Source organism: Gobio gobio (assembly GCF_949357685.1).
Source record: "Gobio gobio genome assembly, chromosome: 14".
NCBI classification, from domain to species: domain Eukaryota; kingdom Metazoa; phylum Chordata; class Actinopteri; order Cypriniformes; family Gobionidae; genus Gobio; species Gobio gobio.
Window position 1 is genome coordinate 46,282,226 of NC_137107.1, and position 24,884 is coordinate 46,307,109.

The 24,884-nt window shown below is 36.9% G+C and overlaps 1 protein-coding gene across 1 annotated transcript; it reads left to right on the forward strand.

Annotated features, from left to right (window-relative positions):
* Positions 1-3,063: 3,063 nt before the first annotated feature.
* Positions 3,064-24,631, forward strand: LOC307137130 (uncharacterized protein; the record flags this gene model as incomplete). The annotated part of the gene is made up of 11 exons (XM_079834612.1): positions 3,064-3,151; positions 3,237-3,290; positions 7,280-7,337; positions 10,308-10,399; positions 15,210-15,563; positions 15,777-16,055; positions 19,204-19,311; positions 20,566-20,640; positions 21,927-21,980; positions 22,301-22,412; positions 23,490-24,631. 11 exons carry the CDS (start codon positions 3,064-3,066, stop codon positions 23,986-23,988), a joined length of 1,773 nt encoding a protein of 590 aa, XP_079690738.1. The 3' UTR covers positions 23,989-24,631.
* Positions 24,632-24,884: the final 253 nt, after the last annotated feature.

Consider the following 24,884-nt stretch of genomic DNA (forward strand, 5'->3'; position numbering starts at 1 on the left):
TTCGCCGCCTTTGGTTCAAAATGAGGATAATTTATCTCGTAGAATGGTATTGTTGGATTCCTTTTCACCTGTATCCGAGCAAGATATTTCTGAGATTGTGAAACATTTGAAACCTTCGAGTTATCTTAATGATGTGGTTCCTGCTAGACTGTTCAAGGAAGTGATTGGAACTATAAGTCCCATTGTACTGTCTATAGTGAATAGCTCTCTTGTCTCTGGATGTGTTCCTGAGGATCTAAAGATGGCGACAGTACAACCGCTCCTGAAGAAGCCTTCCTTAGATCCTGCAGTTGTAAATAATTATAGACCCATCTCAAAACTACCTTTTATTTCAAAAGTATTAGAAAAGGCAGTAGCCAATCAATTATTGAAGGTTGTAAATGAAAATAATATTTTTGAGAAATTCCAGTCAGGTTTTAGAGCAGGTCACAGTGCCGAAACTGCACTTTTACGAGTTACTAATGATTTATTGATGGCAGAGGATGCTGGTGAATGTTCAGTTTTAGTTCTATTAGATTTGACAGCAGCTTTTGATACAGTGGATCATTCCATTTTAATTAAAACATTAAAAACATGGGTCGGGGTTTCGGGGAGGGCATTGGATTGGTTTGTATCTTATTTGTCAAACAGGACATTTGTAGTGTCAGTAGGAGAGGAAGTTTCCCAACGCTCTGAACTTATATGTGGAGTTCCGCAGGGTTCACTTTTAGGACCAATCTTGTTCTCAATTTACATGCTGCCATTAGGTGCAGTAATCAGGAAACATAATATAAATTTTCATTGTTATGCAGATGACCTAGAGTTATACTTTTCATTGAGTTCTAAGGATCTAAATAGTCTGGATGTCCTCCAAGCTTGCTTCAATTCAATTCAATTCAATTCAATTCAAATTTATTTGTATAGCGCTTTTCACAATACACATTGTTTCAAAGCAGCTTCACAGAAAGTGCATTTCATAAATGTACATTGAAAAATGTTAGAAAGAGAATGTTAAAGAAAAATGTTAGGATAAGTTAATCAATCATGTATTATTTTAGGCCATAACAACGCTGGCGTTGAGTCGTCTCTTCACAGGCGTCGAGTCGTCTCATCACAGGGGCATCTGAAGTCTCCATGAGAGGCTGGATACAAACTGGAGCTGATGAACTAGTTACCTCGGGACTAGTGTCCCGAGATAACAACAGAAAAGCAGATGGGAAATAATTAGCATAGCTGCTGTTCAGAATATTAATGCTGTTGGTGCGATTTAACTGTAGTATAAAACTTATTTATAATGTGAATGCTTGGCTAAAGAGATGCGTCTTTAATCTAGTTTTAAACTGGGACAGCGAGTCTGAACCTCGAACAATATCCGGAAGACTATTCCAGAGTTTAGGAGCTAAATGTGAAAATGCCCTCCCTCCTTTAGTGGACTTAGATATCCTAGGAATGACCAGAAGCCTCGAGTTTAGTGATCTTAAAGAGCGCGATGGATTGTAGGGCGATAAAAGATCAGTTAAATACACTGGAGCTAAACCATTTAGGGCTTTATAGGTCAGTAGCAATACTTTGTAATTGATACGGAACTTAATAGGTAACCAGTGTAGAGATGATAAAATTGGTGTTATATGATCATATTTTCTTGACCTGCTTAACTGACATAAGAAATTGGATGGCCTTACATTTTCTGCAGTTAAATACAGATAAAACTGAAGTTGTGATAATTGGTCAGAGCTTAAGGAAAAATCAGATTGAGCTTGCTCTAAATGGGGTTTTTCCAAATATTAAGCAGGTAGTTAGAAATTTGGGTGTTTATTTTGATTCTAATCTAAATTTTGAATTTCATGTTAAGAAGCTGATTCAGTCCTGTTTTTATCAGTTAAGAAACATTTCCAAGGTGAGGCAGTTTTTACATTTTAATGATACAGAGAAGCTTATTCATGCTTTTATATCCTCCCGCCTTGATTATTGTAATGTTTTGTTTTCGTCTTTGAACAATCGCACTTTATCTCGTTTACAATTGGTGCAAAATGCTGCAGCCAGATTACTGACACGAACAAAGAGATCTCAACATATTACACCTGTTTTAGCGTCTTTACATTGGTTACCTGTTTATTCAAGGGTTGAGTTTAAGATTTTATTGTTGACATACAAAGCATTAAATGGTCTGGCACCTATATATTTAACTGAGCTCCTGAGACCTTATGAAGCAGGGAGATGTCTGAGGTCGTCTGTTAAGAAGCTGCTGGATGTTCCAAGAACTAGATTTAAAACAAAAGGAGATAGAGCATTTGCCGTGAGAGCTCCAAAATTATGGAATAGTTTGCCAATGGATATTAGAACATCTGAATGTGTGTCTGTTTTTAAATGTCGTCTGAAAACTTATTTGTATAGACGTGCTTTTAGTATTCAATGATGTCCTTGTGTAGTTTGGGTTTGATACCTTATATTATATTTTGTTTCATTATGTATAGCTCTTCATTATGTGTTTAAATGATTGTTTTTATTGTTATTACTGTGTAAAGCACTTTGTGCATTGTAGCGTTAAAAGTGCTATATAAATAAAATTTTACTTACTTACTTACTTACTTACAAATAAAACAATCGACTCCAAGTACAATGTAATATACTTACAAAAACACATTTTTAAAAACATTTTTATACACAAGGGTGGAGATGTAAATTTTCCAATGCTAGATAGATAGATAGATAGATAGATAGAAGCACGCCGCCACTGGACTCTAGAGCAGTGGAGACGTGTTCTCTGGACTGACCAATCACGCTTCTCTGTCTGGCAATCCGATGGATGAGTCTGGGTTTGACGGTTGCCAGGAGAACGGGACTTGCCTGTGCCAAGAGTAAAGTTTGGTGGAGGGGGGAGTATGGTGTGGGGGTTGTTTTTCAGGGGGTTGGGCTTCGCCCCTTAGTTCCAGTGTGTTACGTGATTCAGTTGGTTTCCCTCTCCCTTTTGTTATTGGTTGCTGTGTTTCTCCCCTTTGCTATGTTTTGGTTGTCTTGTTTTCCTGCTCTCCCCTGTCGCTCAGTTGTAGGTGCTGTGATTGGTCAATTTCCAGGTCCATCACGATGAATGATCTCGAGAAGCAACCAATCATCAACTGTGCTTCAGATAAAGGCCACCTGATGGAACGGAAGGGGCGTGGCGGAGCTTGGAGTGTGTTTGTTGGCTGTGCCAGTTGTTTTCGCTGTTACTGACTTAGTGGTGGTTTGCTTTGCTTGTTGTGTTGTTTTCTTCTCAGAGAACGTCGTACCTGTTCGATACTTTGCCAGCCCGGAGAGTAGAGAAAAGGGAAGTACATCACGGGACCTACATCTTACATACACGTAGAGTTCTCTGTTAAAGCTACACTGTGTAACTTTTTTAGTTTATTCTTAGCTAAAAGCACTTAGTTCTTTCAAAAATATACGTGCTCATTAATGTATATTTACTTCTTTCAAGTAATAAAGTATTCTCGTAAGTTTATAATATGCCATTGAAAATACATACGGGTGAGGGGTTCGAATGCGGGTCGCCATGTTGTCCCTCCATCTTGAAAGTACATTAGCCAAAGAGGGACATATCCATAAATTCAAGCTTTGCCTTTCGCGTTTTAACACTCGATGGCACCGTGTCGAATGTGGACGAGGTCGAACTGAAAGCCATGTTAATCTTGGACTAAATCGGCCACCGTAGGAGTTAAAACGAAATCGGAATTGAGAGGAAGAGAAACTAATATTCACTGGATGGTTATATACCTTTTCACCGCTAGATGGGGGAAAATATCACACAGTGTAGCTTTAAACACATTAGGTAAGGAGCGGGTGCAACTCCTTGTATGTTTTCTTTTAGTCAGTGAAGTTTTAGTTATGTCGTGTTGAATGCGGAAGATTTCTTTTTGTTGTCGTTTTGTTTTCAGTTAGTGTAGAGGGCGAGGATTGGTTAGTGATGGGCTTTGGTTTTGTTGTTTTGTTAATTTAGCCCTGCTCGTTTTCCTTCTCTCTTTGGTCTGGTTTAATTTATGATTATCTTGTTTTTCTTTTGTTTCTTTCTGCTTGGTTGTATATAACTGTAAATATGGGTTGGTTTTAGTTTTTCCTTGTTATAAAATGATCTGTCTGTGTAAATAAAGCGAACCACTTATAGTTACCGCTACCTAGTTTATCCTTGTTTTATTCCTCCTCAGTTACTCCCCAGAGACCAGAATAAAAGTATTGACATTTATATTATGTGCGTCATTATACCTCAATGCCAACATGAGACGTAACACAGTGAAAGGAACTCTTAATGCTTCAGCATAACGAGACATTTTGGACAATTTCATGCTCCCAACTTTGTGGGAGCGGTTTGGGAACGGCCCCTTCCTGTTCCAGCATGACTGCACTCCAGTGCACAAAGCGTCGGTCCATAAAGACATGGATGAGCGAGTTTGGTGTGGAGGAACTTGACTGGCCTGCACAGAGTCCTGACCTCAACCCGATAGAACACCTTTGGGATGAATTAGAGCGGAGACTGAGAGCCAGGCCTTCTCGTCCAACATCAGTGCCTGACCTCACAAATGCGCTTCTAGAAGAATGGTCAAAAATTTCCATAAACACACTCCTAAACCTTGTGGAAAGCCTTCCCAGAAGAGCTGAAGCTGTTGTAGCTGCAAAGGGTGGGCCAACTCCATATTAAACCCTACGGATTAAGAATGGGATGTCATTAAAGTTCATGTGCATGTAAAGACAGGCGTCCCAAATTTTTGGTAATATGATGTAGATTACTTTGTTTTTTTTTATCCTCGGAAATCATTTCCTAGTTTAAATTCAGTGTCGGCTTCTGAACCTCATTGCTTGTATTTGTTGTGTTTTGCCCTGATCGTGTGTGTTAAAAAGTTTTTTCCCATGTCACGCAGTTTTACAGGTAACATGAGCCCACCAAACGGGTCTAGCCTGAAAAAAAAACACAAGACACGGTAATCTTCATCATATCAGGTGTCTTTCCGTGAAGGAAAAGGAAAAACACAATACAAATATTAATATTAATATTCTTCAGATCAGTGTGGCGTCGGTGGAAATTCCATCATACATGTAAACGAGTCCCCTGGATTAAGATGGGAAACCCAGACTATATAACTCATACCATGATGATGCCATTCGATTGGTCTGCTACCAGCAGGAAGATGATCACATCCAAAAATGTTCCAGTAACACGAGATCCAGAATGCCCTGTGATTACATGAGCACCTTTAGTGCTGTTGAAATGAGATGACTTCACCTTGAGCAATATAAACAAAAACCCCTGATATTCTTTACTGTCACAGGATGTTTTATCCAAGTCAAAAACACAAGTAGTATTACAGTAGTCTACGCCACTATTACATATATCAGAAATGAATCTTTATTATTGAACTTTCAATGAATAATTCCACCGAATATTAAAATCCTTCTCATTTATTTTACTCAGCCTCTTGCATTAACTAACAATAACCAACCATCTATCTATCTATCTATCTATCTATCTATCTATCTATCTATCTATCTATCTATCTATCTATCTATCTATCTATCTATCTATCTATCTATCTATCTATCTATCTATCCATCCATCCATCCATCCATCCATCCATCCATCCATCCATCCATCCATCCATCCATCCATCCATCCATCCATCCATCCATCCATCCATCCATCCATCCATCCATCCATCCATCCATCCATCATCTGTCTGTCTGTCCATCCATCCATCCATGATCCATCTATCCATACATCCGTCTAAATGGTGTCCATTAAATATTAACAGATACAACTTGTATGTAATGTATTAGTAAATGTTGAAATTGACATGAACTAAGATTAATAAATGCTTTAGAAGTAATTTATTGTTAACTAATGTAGTTAACTAATGTTAACAAATGGAACCTTGTTTGCAAAGTCTTTTTTTTTGTTATTGTGAAGCTTCACAGACTCAGTCTTCACTCAGTATTCATTTACTTTCATTACGAAAAGGAAGGAAGACAGAGTCATGCGAGATGTCAGTAAATGATGGTGGGTGATAATTTTTATTAAAAGGCAGTGAAACATTTTCTGATTATTATAATTTCTTTAATCTGAGGAGGATTCTTGGAAAATGATACGACATTCCTTTCAAGTCTCTGCATGCTGGACAAACACAAAATGAAACTAATCTAAATGGGGTCCATTAAATATGAACAGATACAACTTGTATGTAATGTATTAGTAAATGTTGAAATTGACATGATCTAAGATTAATAAATGCTTTAGAAGTAATTTATTGTTAACTAATGTAGTTAACTAATGTTAACAAATGGAACCTTGTTTGTAAAGTCTTTTTTTGTCATTGTGAAGCTTCACATACTCAGTAATCTACTTTCATTACGTGAAAAGGAAGGAAGGAAGGAAGAAAGACTCATGTGAGATGTCAGTAAATGATGGTGGTGATCTTAATTTCTATTCAAGGGCAGTGTGTCTCTGGTGAAACATTTTCTGATTATTATTATTCTTTTCTTCTGAAGAGGATTCCTTCCCACATCAAAAACTATACTTATAAACTAAACTATACTATACTTTAGTATATTATAGTAAAAGTACAGTAAAATTACTCTAGTAAATACTATAGTGTTTTTGAACCATACTATAGTAAAGATAGGCTACTACAGTAAATTGTAGTAGCCTATATTATAGTATTTACTACACTTTGTTAATATACTGTAGTATATTTACTATAGTATGGTTCAAAAACACTATAGTATTTACTAGAGTAATTTTACTATAATATACTATAGTATTTTTTCATGTGGGTTGAAAATGATACGAAATTCTTTTCAAGTCTCTGCATCTGCATCTATCTATCTATCTATCTATCTATCTATCTATCTATCTATCTATCTATCTATCTATCTATCTATCTATCTATCTATCTATCTATCTATCTATCTATCTATCTATCTATCTATCTATCTATCTATCTATCTATCTATCTATCTATCTATCTATCTATCTATCTATCTATCTATCTATCTATTTGATTCAGGTGGGAAACGAGACTTTGTGATGTCAGTGAATGAACAGTTGATTCCAGTGATGGTTTACCGGATTCTGTGATGATTTAACGTTCCTGTCATCGCGGTCTCGGTCTCGGTCTCCGTGTCCGGAGGGAAGCTGAGCTGCTGAAATATTCAGGATTTTTTTCATACGAGACACGACTTTCTCGAAACTTTACGTCATCACGCAACCAATGAGCAGCGCGAGTGGCGCTTGAAAAGCCTTTACAGCTGTTCCTTCCTCTCCACAATCCCGCAGAAACACAACACACAGCCACAGGTCACAGGCTCTGCTCATGCGTGACACACAACATTAAGTAAGTAAGACATCTCGTGTATCCCTACTAGCTAATAATTAGAGCATGGCTATACAATTATCATGATTTAGAGTTATTGATTTACTATTTTATGTTTAATTTGTCATTTTAAAGTCATACGTTTCAAGCTGTTTGTTTACATTGTGTAGTTAACCCAATTTGACATCCTGTGGTTTTGTGGAAGGGGGGTTGCTGCAATATTTCTGCAATATGATGCACTTCAAAAGAGTTTTGTGCACATAGAAATTGGGTAAAGTGTCATGGAAATGTCATGGTAGTAATGTAAAAAAAAATATAATAATGGAAATGTTTATAGTTAATATATACATTTTTCTGGTTATGCTGTATGTGGAGGCTCTATCCACATGAAAAAAAATACTTTAGTATAGGCCTATTATAGTAAAATGACAGTAAAATTACTCTAGTAAATACTATAATGTTTTTGAACCATACTATAGTAAAGATGCTACAGTAAATTGTAGTAGCCTATATTGTAGTATATTATAGTATTTACTACACTTTGTTAATATACTGTAGTATATTTACTATAGTACGGTTCAAAAACACTATAGTATTTACTAGAGTAATTTTACTATAATATACTATAGCATTTTTTTAATGTGGGTAAGTCCACTGAGTTACATTCAAGGACCAGTTGCAAAAAAATGCGTAATTTTACAAGTCATTTTCTAATATTACAAGTCATCTAATATTTTTCTTTAAGACTAGTCATAACTTTTGGTTAGGGTTAGTCTTTCTAACTGCTAGTTGGTCAGAAGGGTTCTTAAGACAGTCTTAACAATCTTCTTTTTTAAGGCTTTTATACAAATGTTGTTTTTGTACCTGTCGTGACATACAAATGGAAATCCTCCCCTGTAATCTCTATAAAATGATTTATACAGTAAATCATTGGTATGAAAGTGCCTCAATGGTCTTGGGTTTAGTGGATTCAGCACTGTGAAGAATATCTTGCATCTACATTGTTATAGTTATGGGACTGAACTTGTTTATTTAAAGCCGGGTCCACACTGTGCGATTTTGGCCGTCTGAGTCAAATTTTGCAAATCCTAAAAGATTCCTCTGATCCTAGGCTAAAATCTGAACTGTTTGATTGTTAGTTTGACATGTTCACCGGCTAAGGTTGCCAACTTCTGGAAAAGTAAATAAGGGACAATCGTGGTTCTTTATAGGAAAATAAGGGACAATTGTGGTTCTTTATAGGAAAATAAGGGACAGAATAAGGGACACTCAAAATATTTCTACTGTACCACACAGTGTATGTCATTTCGGTATCTGCAGTTAAAGGGATAGTTCACCCAAAAATACAAATTCTGTCCTCATTTACTCACCCTCAAGTTGTTCCAAACCTGTATGAAGTTCTTTGTTCTGCTGAACACAAAATAAGATATTTAGAAGAATGTGTGTAACAAAGCAGAGAGAGCAACCATTGACTACCATAGTATTTTTTTCCCTACTATGGTAGTCTATGGTTGCTCTCTCTGCTTGGTTACACACATTCTTCTAAATATCTTCTTTTGTGTTCAGCAGAACAAAGAAACTCATATAACTTGTGGATGAGTAAATGATGACAGAATTTTTATTTTTGGGTGAACTATCCCTTTAAGTGTGTATAAAAGGCTTTCAGGCGAACACATTTGGGTCATTATAGGGGAGGAAAAGTAGCGCAAAAATAACCGAAAAGTTTGTTTTCTTAAAAAGTAACTAAGTAACGCAATTAGTTAGAACTGCATTACTTTTCAACGTAACTTTCCCCAACACTGAGTAGGTCTCAACAGGAACATACAGAGTATCCCTAAAGACTGATTTTAGTTAGAAGGTTTATACTTCTGGTCAAGGGTTAAGCTGTGAATTTCCTCATAATCTTTAGAAAACCCATCTGTGTGATTTTAACTTTTTGCGGCAGAGTAGCGGGTTGGTATCCCAAAGGCTGTTGGTTGAAACTCAACAAAAAACAAAAAAATGAAAAGGGGACTTCCTAGAGTAAGTAGAGTTTGTTTGGGTTATTAACTCTCCCTATTTTTATGAGTGAGTGTATCCATGTGGGTGTTGTTTTTGAATTTTTTCCTCACTATATCTCACCATTGTTTTCCTGTGACGTGAACTAGAATAACCTGGGGAATCTAAGTTAGAAGTCACTAGTTTCCTGCTCATGTTCACAATTAATCAGCAAGTGAGCGCCAGCAGATGAGTAAAGTGCTTGATAACATCACCATTCCTCTCAGTATCACTATGACTGCCTGAAGTAGAGATAAAATACCTATTTACGGAAGGTACTTACTAAGAAATGGAGAATGAGGTTGACTCAAGTTGCTGGTCAGGTCATCCAAAGGGGGTTTAAAATAAAATTTGGTGTAGGACAATTTTTACTCATATTTTACAAATAATAGCAAAGAAACGACAAGTAACACAATTAATCTTAGTGTGTGTGTGTGTGTGTGTGTGTGTGTGTGTGTGTGTGTGTGTGTGTGTGTTATATATTGGTCTATCTGCGTTAGCGTTGCTATTATGGAAATTGCTGTCGATTAATAACAGTGGGAAAATATGAGTAAGACAGATGAGCTTCATTTAGAAAGAGATGGAGCTTTTTGAGGAAGAACCGTGCCTGTATTTCTCTGTCTGTGTGAGATAATCTACCTGGGACTCTTTAGGTTTTGTCCCGCATGTGAATGCGTGCTGAATCACCTAGTCACACGCCGATGCCCCAGAGCTGACTCGTGTTTTGGGTCACATGACAATTGAACAACAACAAAAAACTGATGTGTAACTCTTATTAATGCAGACTTTGTTGGTTCAGTCAGTATTGTTTGTAAATCAAGAAGTGAATAGCTGCTGATTCATTGTGGTACATGACATCAGTGACCAGTCCTGCCCATAGACCCACGCGCTCATAGACACTCTTCATAGCTCAGTTTGGGCTTCAGATCAAGAGGATTTTGTATGTGATTTCAGACTGGTGTGTTGTCTTTGCCTGCAGGGGTCAATGAGGGGAATGCTGGTCGTCATATTTCAGGCTCTGCTATGGCCTGCCATCTCCGTTTCAGGTATGACTGATATACATTACACATATCTGTCTGTTTTCTGTTTTAAAATCTTGAAACAGCTAATAAGAGAGAACCTCTCTGGGTTCTTCTAGACATTAATGTAGCAAACTAAAGTTTCAGCTGAAAAGCTTAAGAGATTCGGAAGAGTCACAAACTGTGCTTAGATTTGCCAGGATAGTCAGAGATTTTACCAAACATTTCTCTTCATACTTAAAAAGTTCATACTTAAAACTCAAACGAGAACTCCAGTATGTCTCATGAGCTATGAAAGTGCCACATTTGAGCAGGAAAATGTACCGTTGAGCATTTCACTTCCAGTTCTGAATACTGATGAAGTTGTCTCATATATCTTGTGCTTTAAAGGGCTTCTCTTATGCTTTTCACACTTTTTTATATTGTTGTTTGAGCATTAAAAAGCTCTGAAAGTCTCCCTCCTGCGGGAGTAATTCTCTATATCCGTGTCCCTGTTTCTGAACTCTCTGAAAAGCCTCCATTGTAGTCTTGAGTTTTCTTCAGGGGATGAACACGTCACAATATTCCTCATTTTAATAAAACCCACCCAATGCATATGCTAAATAAAGGGGTGGGGACTGGTTGCGTTACAGTACGTTTACACGACATTGATGTACTAAAAATGGAAACGTTTTTCTTCGTACAGATGATAACATTATCAAAACGATCCCCGTTCATATGGATCCGCGAAAACGACTAGCATAAAACGCTGTATTATGCATGCCAGACAATTGATGTTTTATAAACAAAGTTCAGGAGGAGCACATTCAGGAAATTAAAACTGTTAAGTGGAGCAGACCCAGATAATTAAACCTAATTGAACACAAGAGGAGCTCATTAAAAAATCAACGATAGGAGGTGTATATAGACTGCCGATTTACCTTCCTGTCGTTGACTGTTTCTTAGCATCCCTCCACCACCCCTTCTCCTCACTTAATTAAACTCACATAAGACATCAAATTAATATATGTAGTCTAGTTTTAGACTATTTCCATCACGGGGGGGGGGGGGGGGGGTACTCTGGGTTCGGGCAAAATTCAGAGCCCGGAGCCCTCCCCCGGACAGCACGCCAAATACGCATAATATTTACTAGGGCTGTAATCAACCAAAGAAAATCTTGGTCGACTGAAGTCCTGAAATTTTCGACTAAAAATCGACTAAACTGACGTTAGGAAAAAAAAAACGTTAAATGAATTAGCTGCGCACTGTGCGCAGTACTTGGTAGCCTTGTTGTCTGCCTAAATTAATTATAAATAAACATAAAAAACTAGTAGGCTATTTGCAGAATATTAAATCGTTTTTGAGCTGATTATTTTGCACTGAAATGAGTCTGACACACGAGTCTGTCGGCTCTGACAGCATTGCATCACGTGCACCTGCGCAATATCATAGCCTATGACTTCCGAGAATATAGTACTATGTGCTGTCAACTAGATATCATCACAAGAACTTTTGAGGAATATGCAACATAATTTAGACAATTGATTTTGTCATATGTATTATAATAACTGACAGCAGTATCATTTCACGACACGAATAGACTATTAACTTAAAGCTTTTACTCTTAAACACAAAAGGCACGTCCACTTTAATAAAAAATGAATATTTATTAAACAAGCCAGATCAAGAGCAGAAAAAACGCTCACAATTAAATAAATAATATACAAGAAAACTAGCCTTCTTCAATCTGTCTCTCTTCTCCAGTGGGTTGGGCTAATCCAAAAGAAGTGAAAACAATGGGGGTGTTCTGAAGACAGACTGATACCTGTGAAACAGGGGTGCTCTGAAAACACCCCCATTAGCAATTAGTGCTTTCCACCTGATGAAATGAACGCGGCGCGGCAAAACTGATGAAATGAACGCGACAAAACTGACAGTACAGATCCACTTAGTGCGGTGTTGTGACGCTTCCCCTCATGTGTATGTTGATGGGCGTTCCTAAAGTTTACCGCTGTGGGTGTGCGTTTGAGCCAGCGGGAATGAACAAAGGACCCGCGAGAGACTTCTCTTCTCCAGTGGGTTGGGCTAATCCAAAAGAAGTGAAAACAATGGGGGTGTTCTAAAGACAGACTGTTACCTGTGAAACAGGGGTGCTCTCAAAACACCCCCATTAGCAATTAGTGCTTTCCACCTGATGAAATGAACGCGGCGGGGCAAAACTGATTAAATGAACGCAGCAAAACTAATGAAATGAACGCGGCAAAAAATCGACCAATCAGAATTTTGGTCGAGCCAGAACGTATCGACTAATAATCGACTAATCGACTGGGAGATTACAGCCCTAATATTTACCCTATTTAATTTGATGTAAGTGTGAACTTGTGAAGTACTTTTGTAAAGAAAGACTTTGCGCCTGCACACATATGCATTCAAACGGCCATGCCAAGACTAAACCCATAATACGTCACCGTTTTCTCAGATTCACGTTTTTGTAGTTTACACTGAGGAGATAACGGTAGGTTATCGTTTTCAAAAACTTGCACTTGCATTTTAAGGCCACCAAAACACCATTGCCTTGTAAATGAATGGCCAAAAAGCATAAAAAGTTAAAACTATGTAGTGTAAACAGCCCCTTAGTAGTAGTGTGTTGAAACCATAGACTGTAAAAAAAATATGGACGTAGTGTCCGTGACGTCACCCATAGGATTCTGAAGAGCATTTTTGAAGCGTAAAGTAGGGTCGAGCTGGCCGTTGCCATCTTGGCAACGCATCACCACGCGTCACACTCGGATAACAGAAAATGGGCAAAGAGGCGGGACGTGGGCAGAGCTGAGGTGACACGATGACTAACAGACAGCAGACAAACGGCAATCCACCTGTCACTCAAAGTGGCCACGCCCTTAATTATGCAGAACTTTAATGCTTTATATAATGTAAACCAATGAGTTATAAAAAAAATTCACCCCCTTACAGTCGTCATGAAGGGCAAAATTAGCCGTATAGACAAAAAAAACACAATTTGTACCAGACTGTAAACATGTTTTTTCTGCTGTAAAGTTGGGCATTTTAACATGAGCTCAATGAGATTCTGCCCCTTCTGGAGCCTGTCCCTAGCGGCCAGTCGATGAATTGCAGTTTAAGTCACTTCCATATTGGCTTCAAGAGAAACTGTGGGAGGTTGCCGCTTGGTTGAAACTGGTGGTTATGGTAAGGGGCGGGACAGTTCCAAACACGCTGAAAGCAATGGACCAATCACAACACACTTGGGGAGGGGCTTCATAGAGACAGACAAAATATGCCCAATGGAAACACGCCAATATCAGAAAAACTTCTTACGCTCGCGGGAGGTGGTTTTTCAGGCATTCGAAATCTGAATATTTCGCAAATCGTGTAGGCTACTATAGACGGTTTCATCGGACGCACGTGCGTTGCCACGGTTACGCGCCTGGCCCGAAGTTAACTTCCGGTCTGTGTTTGTTTATCGGTCTGGCAAGGGGATGGTATGGCGCACTACTCAGTAGAAACACATTTTTGACGTACTATTCTTGGATAACATGATATAAATATTAACGATCAAGCAGAGAGAATATGACACCAGCGCAAAAACAGTGTGTGCGACTCACCAAAAAGCCTTAAATGCTTCATAAATATCCAGTCATTCGAGAGCAGCGTCTAATGTAATTTAGACTGTATGTCTAATGTAATTTACTTGTTATTTATTTTGCTTGTTATCAGAAATAATCTACTCTAGAGGTAACTTATTCTGGCTGCATTTACACTTGGCATTAACATGCGATCACCGTGATCATCAGTCAATCAGGACACGGCGAGTTTACATTTGTTCACATCAAGTGGTCGCCATCTGGATAACGGATCGGATTTATGTTTCCCACAAAATATTTAAATGTGCCTTTATCACGGAGTGCAAAACAACTTTCGCTTCTATTAATGGCAGTGCCCATAGAGCACGGGATTTTTTGTGATGCATTCATATACAATCAATCTCAAATAGAAAACTTTCCCAACATTAATCTTATGTTATGAAACAAAGAAACATGTTATTTCAGTGCATTGCATGATTGAAGGCGAGCGCGCAAGCATTTATACTGTACAGAAAACGGCATTACACGGTCCTTAAAGGGTTAGTTCACCCAAACATTTTAATTCTGTCATTATTACTCTCCCTAATGTCGTTCCAAACCTGTAAGACATTTGTTCATCTTCGGAACACAAATTAAGATATTTTTCTTCTTCTCTGCGGTCTTACGGGTTGGGGTCGACATGAGGGTGAGTAATTAATAACAGGATTTTCAGTTTTGGGTGAACTAACCCTTTAAGGGGGGCGTTTCCCCCTCTCTATATTGCAGACAGAAATGGGAGATTATTTATAATAAACATGCTGAAACAATAAAAACATGTAAATTAAGATAATGTTGCCCAATTTAAATGAAAGATGATTGCGCATAAGAATTGCGCAGTAATGTTTGTTTATGTTGTTGCCGTCTATAACCTCCCAGAAACACCTCATACAGCCGCTCCCAAGTAAAAGGGGCTTTCCTTGCCATTAATGCTTGGAAAACACACCTACGTCTCCTTTGATTAAGAATAATGGCTTGTGCAGTGGCTTTGATATACGTGTACCTACCACCATCCATCACTATTATTTTTGGAATGACTTATAGCGAGAGGGAAAAAAAATGGTTGTAGTTGCATAACATCGGTTAATGGAAACCAGGCTATTGACAGATTGGGAAGAGAGGAGGTGCAACAATGTCATATAATGTTTTTAAAAAAGGGGAATAATAGGTCCCCCTTAAAGAAAAGATGTCTCATGCATTTTCATCCTGTCTTCCTCCAGCCCTGTTTACAGTGAATGTACAGAAGAGCGCTTACGAGGCAGAGCTCCATGGGGACGTCGAACTGGTGTGCGTGTTCTCCACGGTTAAAATACTTTCCGACCTCACCGTCATATGGAGCCGCGTCAACCCGAAGCCTGACGTGGACGTGTATCGGCTCGAGAGGGGCAGAGAAAACCACAATTACACCGGTTCTGCGTTCATAAAGCGGGCACAGCTCATCCGAGAACGTCTGCATGAAAACAAAGCGGTATTGCACTTGAAAGAGCTCCGGATACAAGATTCGGGAACATACCGGTGTATCGTGAGAGAGGGAAATGAGGGAGACTACAAGCAAGTCACACTCAATGTTACAGGTGCCTTAAAAAACACACACTTCTTAAAAGTAACATTTGATAGCTGCCAACATTTTTAAGGAGTCATCTGATTGGTTAACAATGCATTATGGGACACTCTTTCTACTGATGACACTAGCTATGTGTGGTATTGGATACTAAATGACTATTTTAACACCTCTTCATATGTTTCTTGCTTCTAACTTTAGTATGTATTACGTTTATGGTTTCCAGCTCCTTATACTCCCATAAAGAAACTGGTCAGGAAAACGGGTCAGGATGAAGTAGAGCTCTCCTGTGAGTCTCAGGGATTCCCGTCGGCTCAGGTCATCTGGAGCGACGGTCAGAACGAAAACCTCACGGAGACGTCCAACATCTCAGCGCACCGTACAGACGAAGGTCTCATCAGAGTCATCAGCAAGCTGACGGTCAAGCGGGATCTCGTGAACAACTACACCTGCTCTTTCCTCTCCAAGGGGGAAGTCCAGCAGGCGGCCACCTTCAGCACCCCAGGTGTGTTAACAATCAGAATCCATCCTGCTTTAAAGAGCTTGAGTATTTCAAGTGACAGACAACGTTTACTTGAGAAGCAAAATGACTTGGGATGCTAAAGGAACACTCCACTTTTTTTTTGAAAATAGGCTCATTTACCAACTCCCCTAGAGTTGAGTAGAACCGTTTTCGAATCCATTCAGCCGATCTCCGGTAGCACTTTTAGCATAGCTTAGCATAGATCATTGAATCTGATTAGACCGTTAGCAGCTCCTTTAAAAAATGACGATGAGTTCAGCGGCGCAATGATATTACGCAGCGCCTGAAAATAGGCTAACTTCCGTCAACATAACCAACGTGACAACCTACTTACACAGGGAGCGCTGGGGACGATTTTCAGGCGCTGTGTAATATCATTGCGCCGCTGAACTCATGGTACGGCTCAAAGTTCCTTGATTATTACACAGGAATGAGAGCATAGTTCCTAGCCATATCGGCATAGAAAATCGCAATTTTTAATTTCCCGTCGGTCTTAGTACAGGATGTAACTACAGAAGAGTCAAGTTTTAGATAGGAAAAATATTGAATGTCTTTGGTCATTTTTGAGCGAGATGCTAACGGTCTAATCAGATTCAATGATCTATGCTAAGCTATGCTAAAAGTGCTACCGCCAGACCCGGAGATCGGCTGAATGGATTCGAAAATGGTAAAACTCAACTGTTTAACTCTAGGGGAGTTGGAAAATGAGACTATTTTTTTTTTTTAAAAGTGGAGTGTTCCTTTAAAGGCCCTATCATACACACAGCACAAAGTGTTTTTTGCTAGTTTCAGGCTGACGCAGTTCTCATTTTCACATCCAGCACCCACGTTGTTTAAATAGCAAATGCACTTCTGTTCGCCCATGGGCATGCTGGTCTGAAAACAAGGTGTGTTCAGGCGCATTGTTAGCGCGTTGCTATTTTGAGGAACTGAAAACGACTGCGCTATTGACCACCAAACCTGGTCTAAAGTCAATGGCGCAGGATTTGTGTTATTTAAAGGGCATGTTAGTAACAACAGTAGCTGTATTGTGTAGCACTTCAAATGATACCTTTCAGGAAAAAGAGTCAGTTGGTTTGTCTCTGTAGGAATCAGTATCAACCTACAGATGTGAAAGTTGCCTGTGTTTTCAATCGCTTATGACCTGTGTGAAGCAGATTTTCCTTGATGTGTTTCTGAGATGAGGGGGCGGATGAAATGAAATTCGCAGATAAAGACACACACGCACATAAAAAACAGACATGTTTCCGATAAATATGGAGGAGGGCCTTTGTTGCCGTTTTTTCCAGCAGACAGTAGTCTCATTGTGACGTAAATACGGTCTGATGTTTGACCTTTCGAAGTCTGTAAGGAAATCTCTTCTGTTATGTAACAGAGTTACACGTTTATTGCGTTCACTGCATGATCACATTCATTATAGGTGATGATAGAGTATGTAGACTTTTTATTGAACTCTGTTGTTTAATTCACTGGACCGGACACCAGTTATTTTGCCAAGAGATCTCTTTTGTTTTTATATGTCAGCATGGGAGAGAAAGACTGTTTTATGTAACATACCCAGCTTCCATTTTCTGGACAAAGAAGCTGAGTTTTATGCACCCAGAAGAACATAAGGTTTCCATTAAAACAGAATGTAAAGCGGATCGTTCAGTCAACATATGCATCGAAACTGTCACCACACACATTCCCATTTTCAATACAAAATATAATGATTACAAATGATTATGAATACTAATAAAAAATAATAATACAGGGGGAAAAAATGTAGTATTCAGAGTAGTACTGCGATTATCTTTAATTTAATTAGTTTATTGTCAGATACGTAGCTCTGATTGGCTGAGCCACATTCGAATCAGGCTTATAATCGTTAACTAAAACAAAAACCATGAAACGTCATTACTTAAAATAAACACAAACTGAAATTAAATAAAAGATGTAAATTAATTTTATTTCTGCTAGTTTCCACTGCAAATTAAAACAATAATAACAAAAAATTAAATAAACTACACAAAAAAACTAATAAATATGACAAAAACACACAACAAAGTGTATATATATATATATATATATATATATATATATATATATATATATATATATATATATATATATATATATATATATATATATATATATATATATATATATATATATATATATATAAATTCTAAATATTAACAAAACAACTATAATAAAACATCAAATGCTCTAAAATAACAGTGGTTCAAAGTTGTTGTAAAATAGCATATCAAATCTTCATTACGTGAAATAAAATGAACATTAATTTAAATAAAATAAAATATAATAAACAAACTACTTTTCAAGGCATAATTTCTCATTTTCATTTAGTTTAAGTTGAATTACTAAAATTAAGTAAACTAAAACAACAGGCAAATTAAAAAAATATGTATAAAAATGACAAAAACACAACTAAATTAATATTACTTTAACTAAAAAAAAATGGAAATTATAAAAAAATTCAACAAAATTCAACACATTTAAAAAATTAATAATAGAATATCAAATATACAAAAATAACTGGTTTAAAGTGAAGGTTGTAAAATAACATATACATCGATCAGGCATAACATTATGAATATTGTGTTGGTCCTTTTACTGCAAAAACAGCCCTGACCCGTCGAGGCATGGACTCCACTAGTCCCCTGAAGGTGTGCTGTGGTATCTGGCACCAAGATGTTAGCAGCAGATCCTTTAAGTCCTGTAAGATGCGAGGTGGGGCCTCCACGGATCGAACTTGTTTGTTCAGCACATCCCACGTGCATCAATGAGCATTGGCCGTCCATGACCCTGTGGCCAGTTCTCCACTGTTCCTTCCTTGGAGCACTTTTGATAGAGACTGACCACTGCAGACCGGGAACAGCCCACAAGAGCTGCAGTTTTAGAGATCTAGCCATCACAATTTGACCCTTGTCAAACTTGCTCAAATCCTTACGCTTGTCCATTTTTCCTACTTCTAACACATCAACTCTGAGGACAAAATGATCAGTCAGTGTTATTCTCTTCACAGTGGTCAGATGGTTTTTGTCAGCTTCTGAAAAATCCCTCATGTGTTTATTTTGAGAGACGGTTATTGAGCGCTGTTTAACGGCAGCATTTCTTGTTTCCACAGATGAAATCCTTCATGAGTGTTCTGCTCAGTACGTGTGGATTGGAGCCGTGTTCGTCGTGCTTTTAGCCATTGCCTTCATCTTCATCATTCTGCGGAGGAAAAAAAATGGTACTTTGATAACATTACACATTCTTCTTAATAACATACCGTCATATAGCTAGTTTTTGACCATAGTAGTACCATGACAATTAGACATGTACCATGGTATTATTTGAAGATCCAGTCCATTAAAACGTGTCATTTGGCACGTGCGCTGGCATCTCGATCAGATATGGTGAAGTTTTAGGTGTAGCCACTATAGATTTGCTTGATTGATTTATTGTTTGTATGAGAGAGAAATCATGCAAGTCATGCACATGATATTAAACAGCTTAAAGAAGGAATCCCCTGTTTTTTCAGGAAACAGAAACTCGGGTTTTGTCAGCTGACAAAGGTTAACAACTCATTAGTCATTCACATGCTATGTATTACTGGATGCTTTTGAAAAAAAAAAAAAATATATATATATATATATTACATTTATATTATTTTTAAATTACATTTTGTACATGCACTTTGTGACATTATGAAACCGAAACCTGCAGGAACAGGAATGACCCGGTAAATTACCCTTAACTAACCTCAGGTTATGTTCATAAAACATATTCATATTATTCCTGCAGTATATATAGTGCATACTGTGGCGTGTATGTGCAGTTTTTGGACACCTCTCACTTTATTCCTGTGGTCATGTGACATCAATGTAACAGGTTTTTGTCACATGACCACAGCAATTAAGTATTATTTTCAAACCAGTTATTGTGCAATGTTGCCAACTGATTCACGTTCTATTTTTAATAGATAGTATTCCATCCCAAAATAGCCCATGGTTGATGTCTTGTGAGTCAGCATCATGTGACGCATGATGAGAGTCCCTAGTTTGTTAGTCTTCAATTTCTGCAGGAAAAACAATCAGGTTACATCACAGGTGAATCCCGCTTCCGTCTGTCACGTGAACCTGTTCCTCCATACGAAACATTCACCAAAAGGCTTTATTTGTCTTTTCGGAACAGAATCACGTACACTGAACATGTGCTGTTGTTTCTGTGAGGTTTAAACCTGATCGGACCTTGAAGAAGAAGCACGTTTATTTTCCTGAAAAAACATGTTTTCCCGAAATAATCCTGACTCTGGCAAAAACATTTGTCCATTTCATGATCATGAGCTGAATGCTGAACTTTTATCTCATAATCAGAAGATATGAAATCATTGCTATGCAAAAATTTTAATTTCACATCCTCTTTTAATGTGCAGCCATGGGTGAATTCCAATAAATAATAAACGTGTGTACGTGACCTTGTGTCTCTCTCTCTCTATTCCCAGGTCAGAAGAACAGAAGAAGTGAATCATCTAAATGTGCTTTCCCGTTCCCGCACTCGTCCTCTGCCACCACTGATTGTGAGTTTTTCACATTTACATCATCATTTCCAGCACAGAAAGTATTTGTGCTTGTGATGATATGAAGGTCACTGTAAAATGACTGTAAACAACATGTTACCTGTCGACGTTGAGAGCATGCAATACATATGTAGTATAAATGTATATATTTGTATCTAAAGTACATTTAAAAATATAAATATATCAACATGACTATATTAAAATATTATTTTATATTTTATATATATATATATATATATATATATATATATATATATATATATATATATATATATATATATATATATATGTATATATGTATATATGTACATTTTAAAACATATCCATTTATCAGTGATAATATATAAAAAATATATCCACATGACTGATATATTATAATATAAATATTTATATATAAATAAATATTTATATATATATATATATATATATATATATATATATATATATATATATATATATATATATATATATATATAAGTAATATATATTATATATATACATACACACACACACACACACACATATATGACTTTATAATGTCATATTTCTATATATAAATAAATAATATATAGTGCAGTTAAAAAAAAAAATATATATATATATATATATATATATTATTGATAATATATAAGTCATGTTGATATACTGTATTTTATATATTATAATAATTTGTATATAAATAATATATATATATATATATATATATATATAGTACAGTTTAAAATGTATAAATATATTATTGATAATATATAAAATACAGTATATCAACATGACATATATTACAATTTTATTATAATATTATAATAATTTATATATAAACAATATATATCTTATATATATTATCAATAATTTATTTATGTACTTACTTATATATACTGTATACATCAACATGACTTAAAACATTTAAATATATTACCTTTTATATAAATAAATATATGAATATAGTTTTTTATCAAAATATAATTATATTGTTCAAAATATATTTTATAAATACAACTGTATTTTAAGATTGGAAATATGCTCTTGCTCCTTGAAGTAAATTGTGTAATATGTTTAGGCATTTTAAGGTTTAAACTTAATATATTTAAATTTCCTTAACCCGCATATAACAATATTCATACTTTTATATATTTATAAGCATATATTTTACATATAATTTTACTGTACATTTTAATCCTGCAGAATTCCTTTAAGAAATGTATTTTTATTGAACCTCCACACAATAAACTCTCTATTCATTTTATTGAACAGTATTTCTCATATGCATTAATGTCTTTCATTCCCAGCGTTACTGACAGTGAACGAGAACAGACCACAAACATGTGCCATAACCGCAGAAGGTAAAGCATGTTCTTTATAAAAAAATGATGATCAGGAGTTAATAGTTAAACTGCTGATTCATGTTCAAGTTCAGTAAATATGGAAATAAGACTATTACCCTTGAGCCTTTTACCCCCGACTGCGGCAGCACACTGTAACGCTCACTCGTTTGTTACTGTAAACAGCTTATAAAAGTGTCCATATCACATTGTGAAGCACATCTGCAGTTCTCATGTGATTGTGAATCGCTGAAGCCTGTAATGAGTTCAGCTGATGTGAGCATTAGTCTAAAGGGAAAATGTCCATCATTGAGCTGATCTTGTGACTCTGATTTGTGCAGAACCTGCAGAAAAACCTCCATCTCTGAGAGCTGTACTAACACAACAGTATTCACAGCTCGACACACACACGGAGATGGAAAAGAGACTTGAGTCATATGCACTTCACAGCAAGTGAGTGATTGATGTGAGGGAAATAAGAGTCTGACTCAGTGAACCATGCAGAGAGTTACTCGTGTGTTTCTGCTTAGTCACAACATGACAGGACACGTCCTTAGAAACATCGGCAAATTATTGTTCTTAAGGACACGCGCACACACACACACCCTGATTAATGAACTTGCACAGAAAGTCTTATTTTCGTATTTTACTGTAAAAACACTCATGAATCAAGATACATAGAAGCAAAATGACATTGGCATTTATTATAGCAATGTGATAACATGGTTTCTCCTGAGGAAAGTCTCACGTGTCTCTCAGATCTCAGCTTCATCTCACATATCGAATGATCCGAGCTGCTATAGACCTCTTAATGTCCCTTATATAGAGCTAAAAATGCATCTGAGACAAAGATCATACATAACAAATAGTAGTGTAAATAACTTTTTATTACGCTGTTCCTTTAAGTGAAACTTAACCGAGAACTCTGAGAGAGCAACCTATGAGAGTTTCCTCTAACCTCCGAAAATTATTGATTGTTGTAAAAAAAAAGCCTTATTATTGACAGAGTATCTCTGATAAACTGTTAAATACTGTAGATGTTTTATATACACATTATAATATATTTATATGCAGTATATATTTTACATTTTGTTTTCTTTCTTTCTTTAACATTTTAAATATTTATCTTTTTAGTATTTAAGCATTTACATTTTAAATTATTTATATTTTATGTATTAATTAATTGATTAATACATTTTTCTTTGACTTATCAATTTATTATTTTATTTTTATAAATTATTTATTGTGTATGTAGATATATATATATGTATATGTATGTGTATGTTAAAATTAATTTATTAATTGAATTATCTTCCCCCAATATTCCATCTTTTAATGGTTGGTGAGGGTCGAGGAATTGTGTTGATTTTTATTTGTATAAAAAAAAAAGAAAAACTGAAGAAAAAATGTGAGGGAAGGCGTAACTGTTTCCAGTGAACTGCTGAAAAACACAGCACTGTACCACAACAAACACACATTTCTCATTGATTTCCATTTTTAATCCATGTCATCTCTTCCTCTCAATCCCAGAGATGGCCAGTCGCTAAACATCAGCTCCGTCCTGCCCGACAAGAGGCAAACGATCCTTCTGCTTGGAGAACCAGGCAGCGGGAAAACCACCGTGGCCCAAATCCTATCGTCCTGCTGGGCTCGAGGCATTACGGCAGACACCTTCAACATTCCCCCGCTCCATCTGATCGTGCTGGTGGACTGCAGCGGAGCGGAAGGAGACTTTTTCCAGGTGGTAGAGTCCAGCGTTAATTATGAAAAACCATTGGACGTGTCTGACCTCAGAGAGACGCTTCTGGGGCCGGCGGATTGTTTGCTCATCCTGGACGGTTATCAGGAGGGAAATAAGGACTTGGATGAAACTCTCGAGGGGTTTCTAACAGAGCGGCAGGCGTGCAGGGTGTTAGTGACGTCGCGTCCAGGACAATGTCCAGCCCTGGAGAAAACCGTTAGGACAGTGTTGCTCAACTCATTCACAGACCGGGAGAGTCTGGAGGAAATCGGGTACATTTCATATTAGCATTGACAGTGATCCTGCAATTTCATGTTACAGCATTGTCCCGGATGATGGATCTGCCTTTCGCTTCTCTGGAAACGTTTCTTTTTTTTTTCCCTCAGACTTTTGGTAAAGACTCTGGCTGGAGATCAAACCGTTTCGCAATACTTGAATTCAGTTATATTTACAAAGACCAAGTACAGGAAAAGAGAAATGGGATCACGATAATAAAGTTATCCTGAGCTGATTTCTTCGCATAAATTAATGTTTTCAGTTGATTCAGTGCTGTTTAATATCATTTTTGGCTTGGATAAAACCAGTTAATTTAGATTTTGCCAGTGTATCTCTGCTCCATGTCTGGGGCATGTATACATGTGGTTTAACCGTTACAGGAGGAAAGCAGATCTGATTTGTATGTTTTCAACAAAATATAATTACAAACTAACCATAACTACTGTTTTATCTGTCGGATCATTAGATCAAAAGCTGATTGTGCAAGAACAACTTCTCTGTTAGTCTTCAAACTTTCCATAACAACAGTTGCACTATTATACTTGTTTATTTTGTTTATATAGAGTCATATTTTGTACTGTGTTAGCTATATGTTGTATGTTATAGTTTCATTTATTGATGTGAAATGAGTAAAAAACGACTTTTTTTTATACTCTTTCAGCTTCACAGAAAGCTTTTTCTCACACACACACACACACACACACACACAGCGTTGTTCCTTTCACTTTCGTTATGCTTTGACAGGCTTAACTTCCATTTCTGAGAAAATGCACTCCGTCTTAACTGGCAGCGGCAAAAAAGAGAAGTGCATGTTTCCCGCAAAGGGAGGCTATAAAAAAATGCCTGAAGGTCATCTGGATGCACTTTCAGCTATTGCACTAGTGCAGGACGCCAAACATTTTGAACTA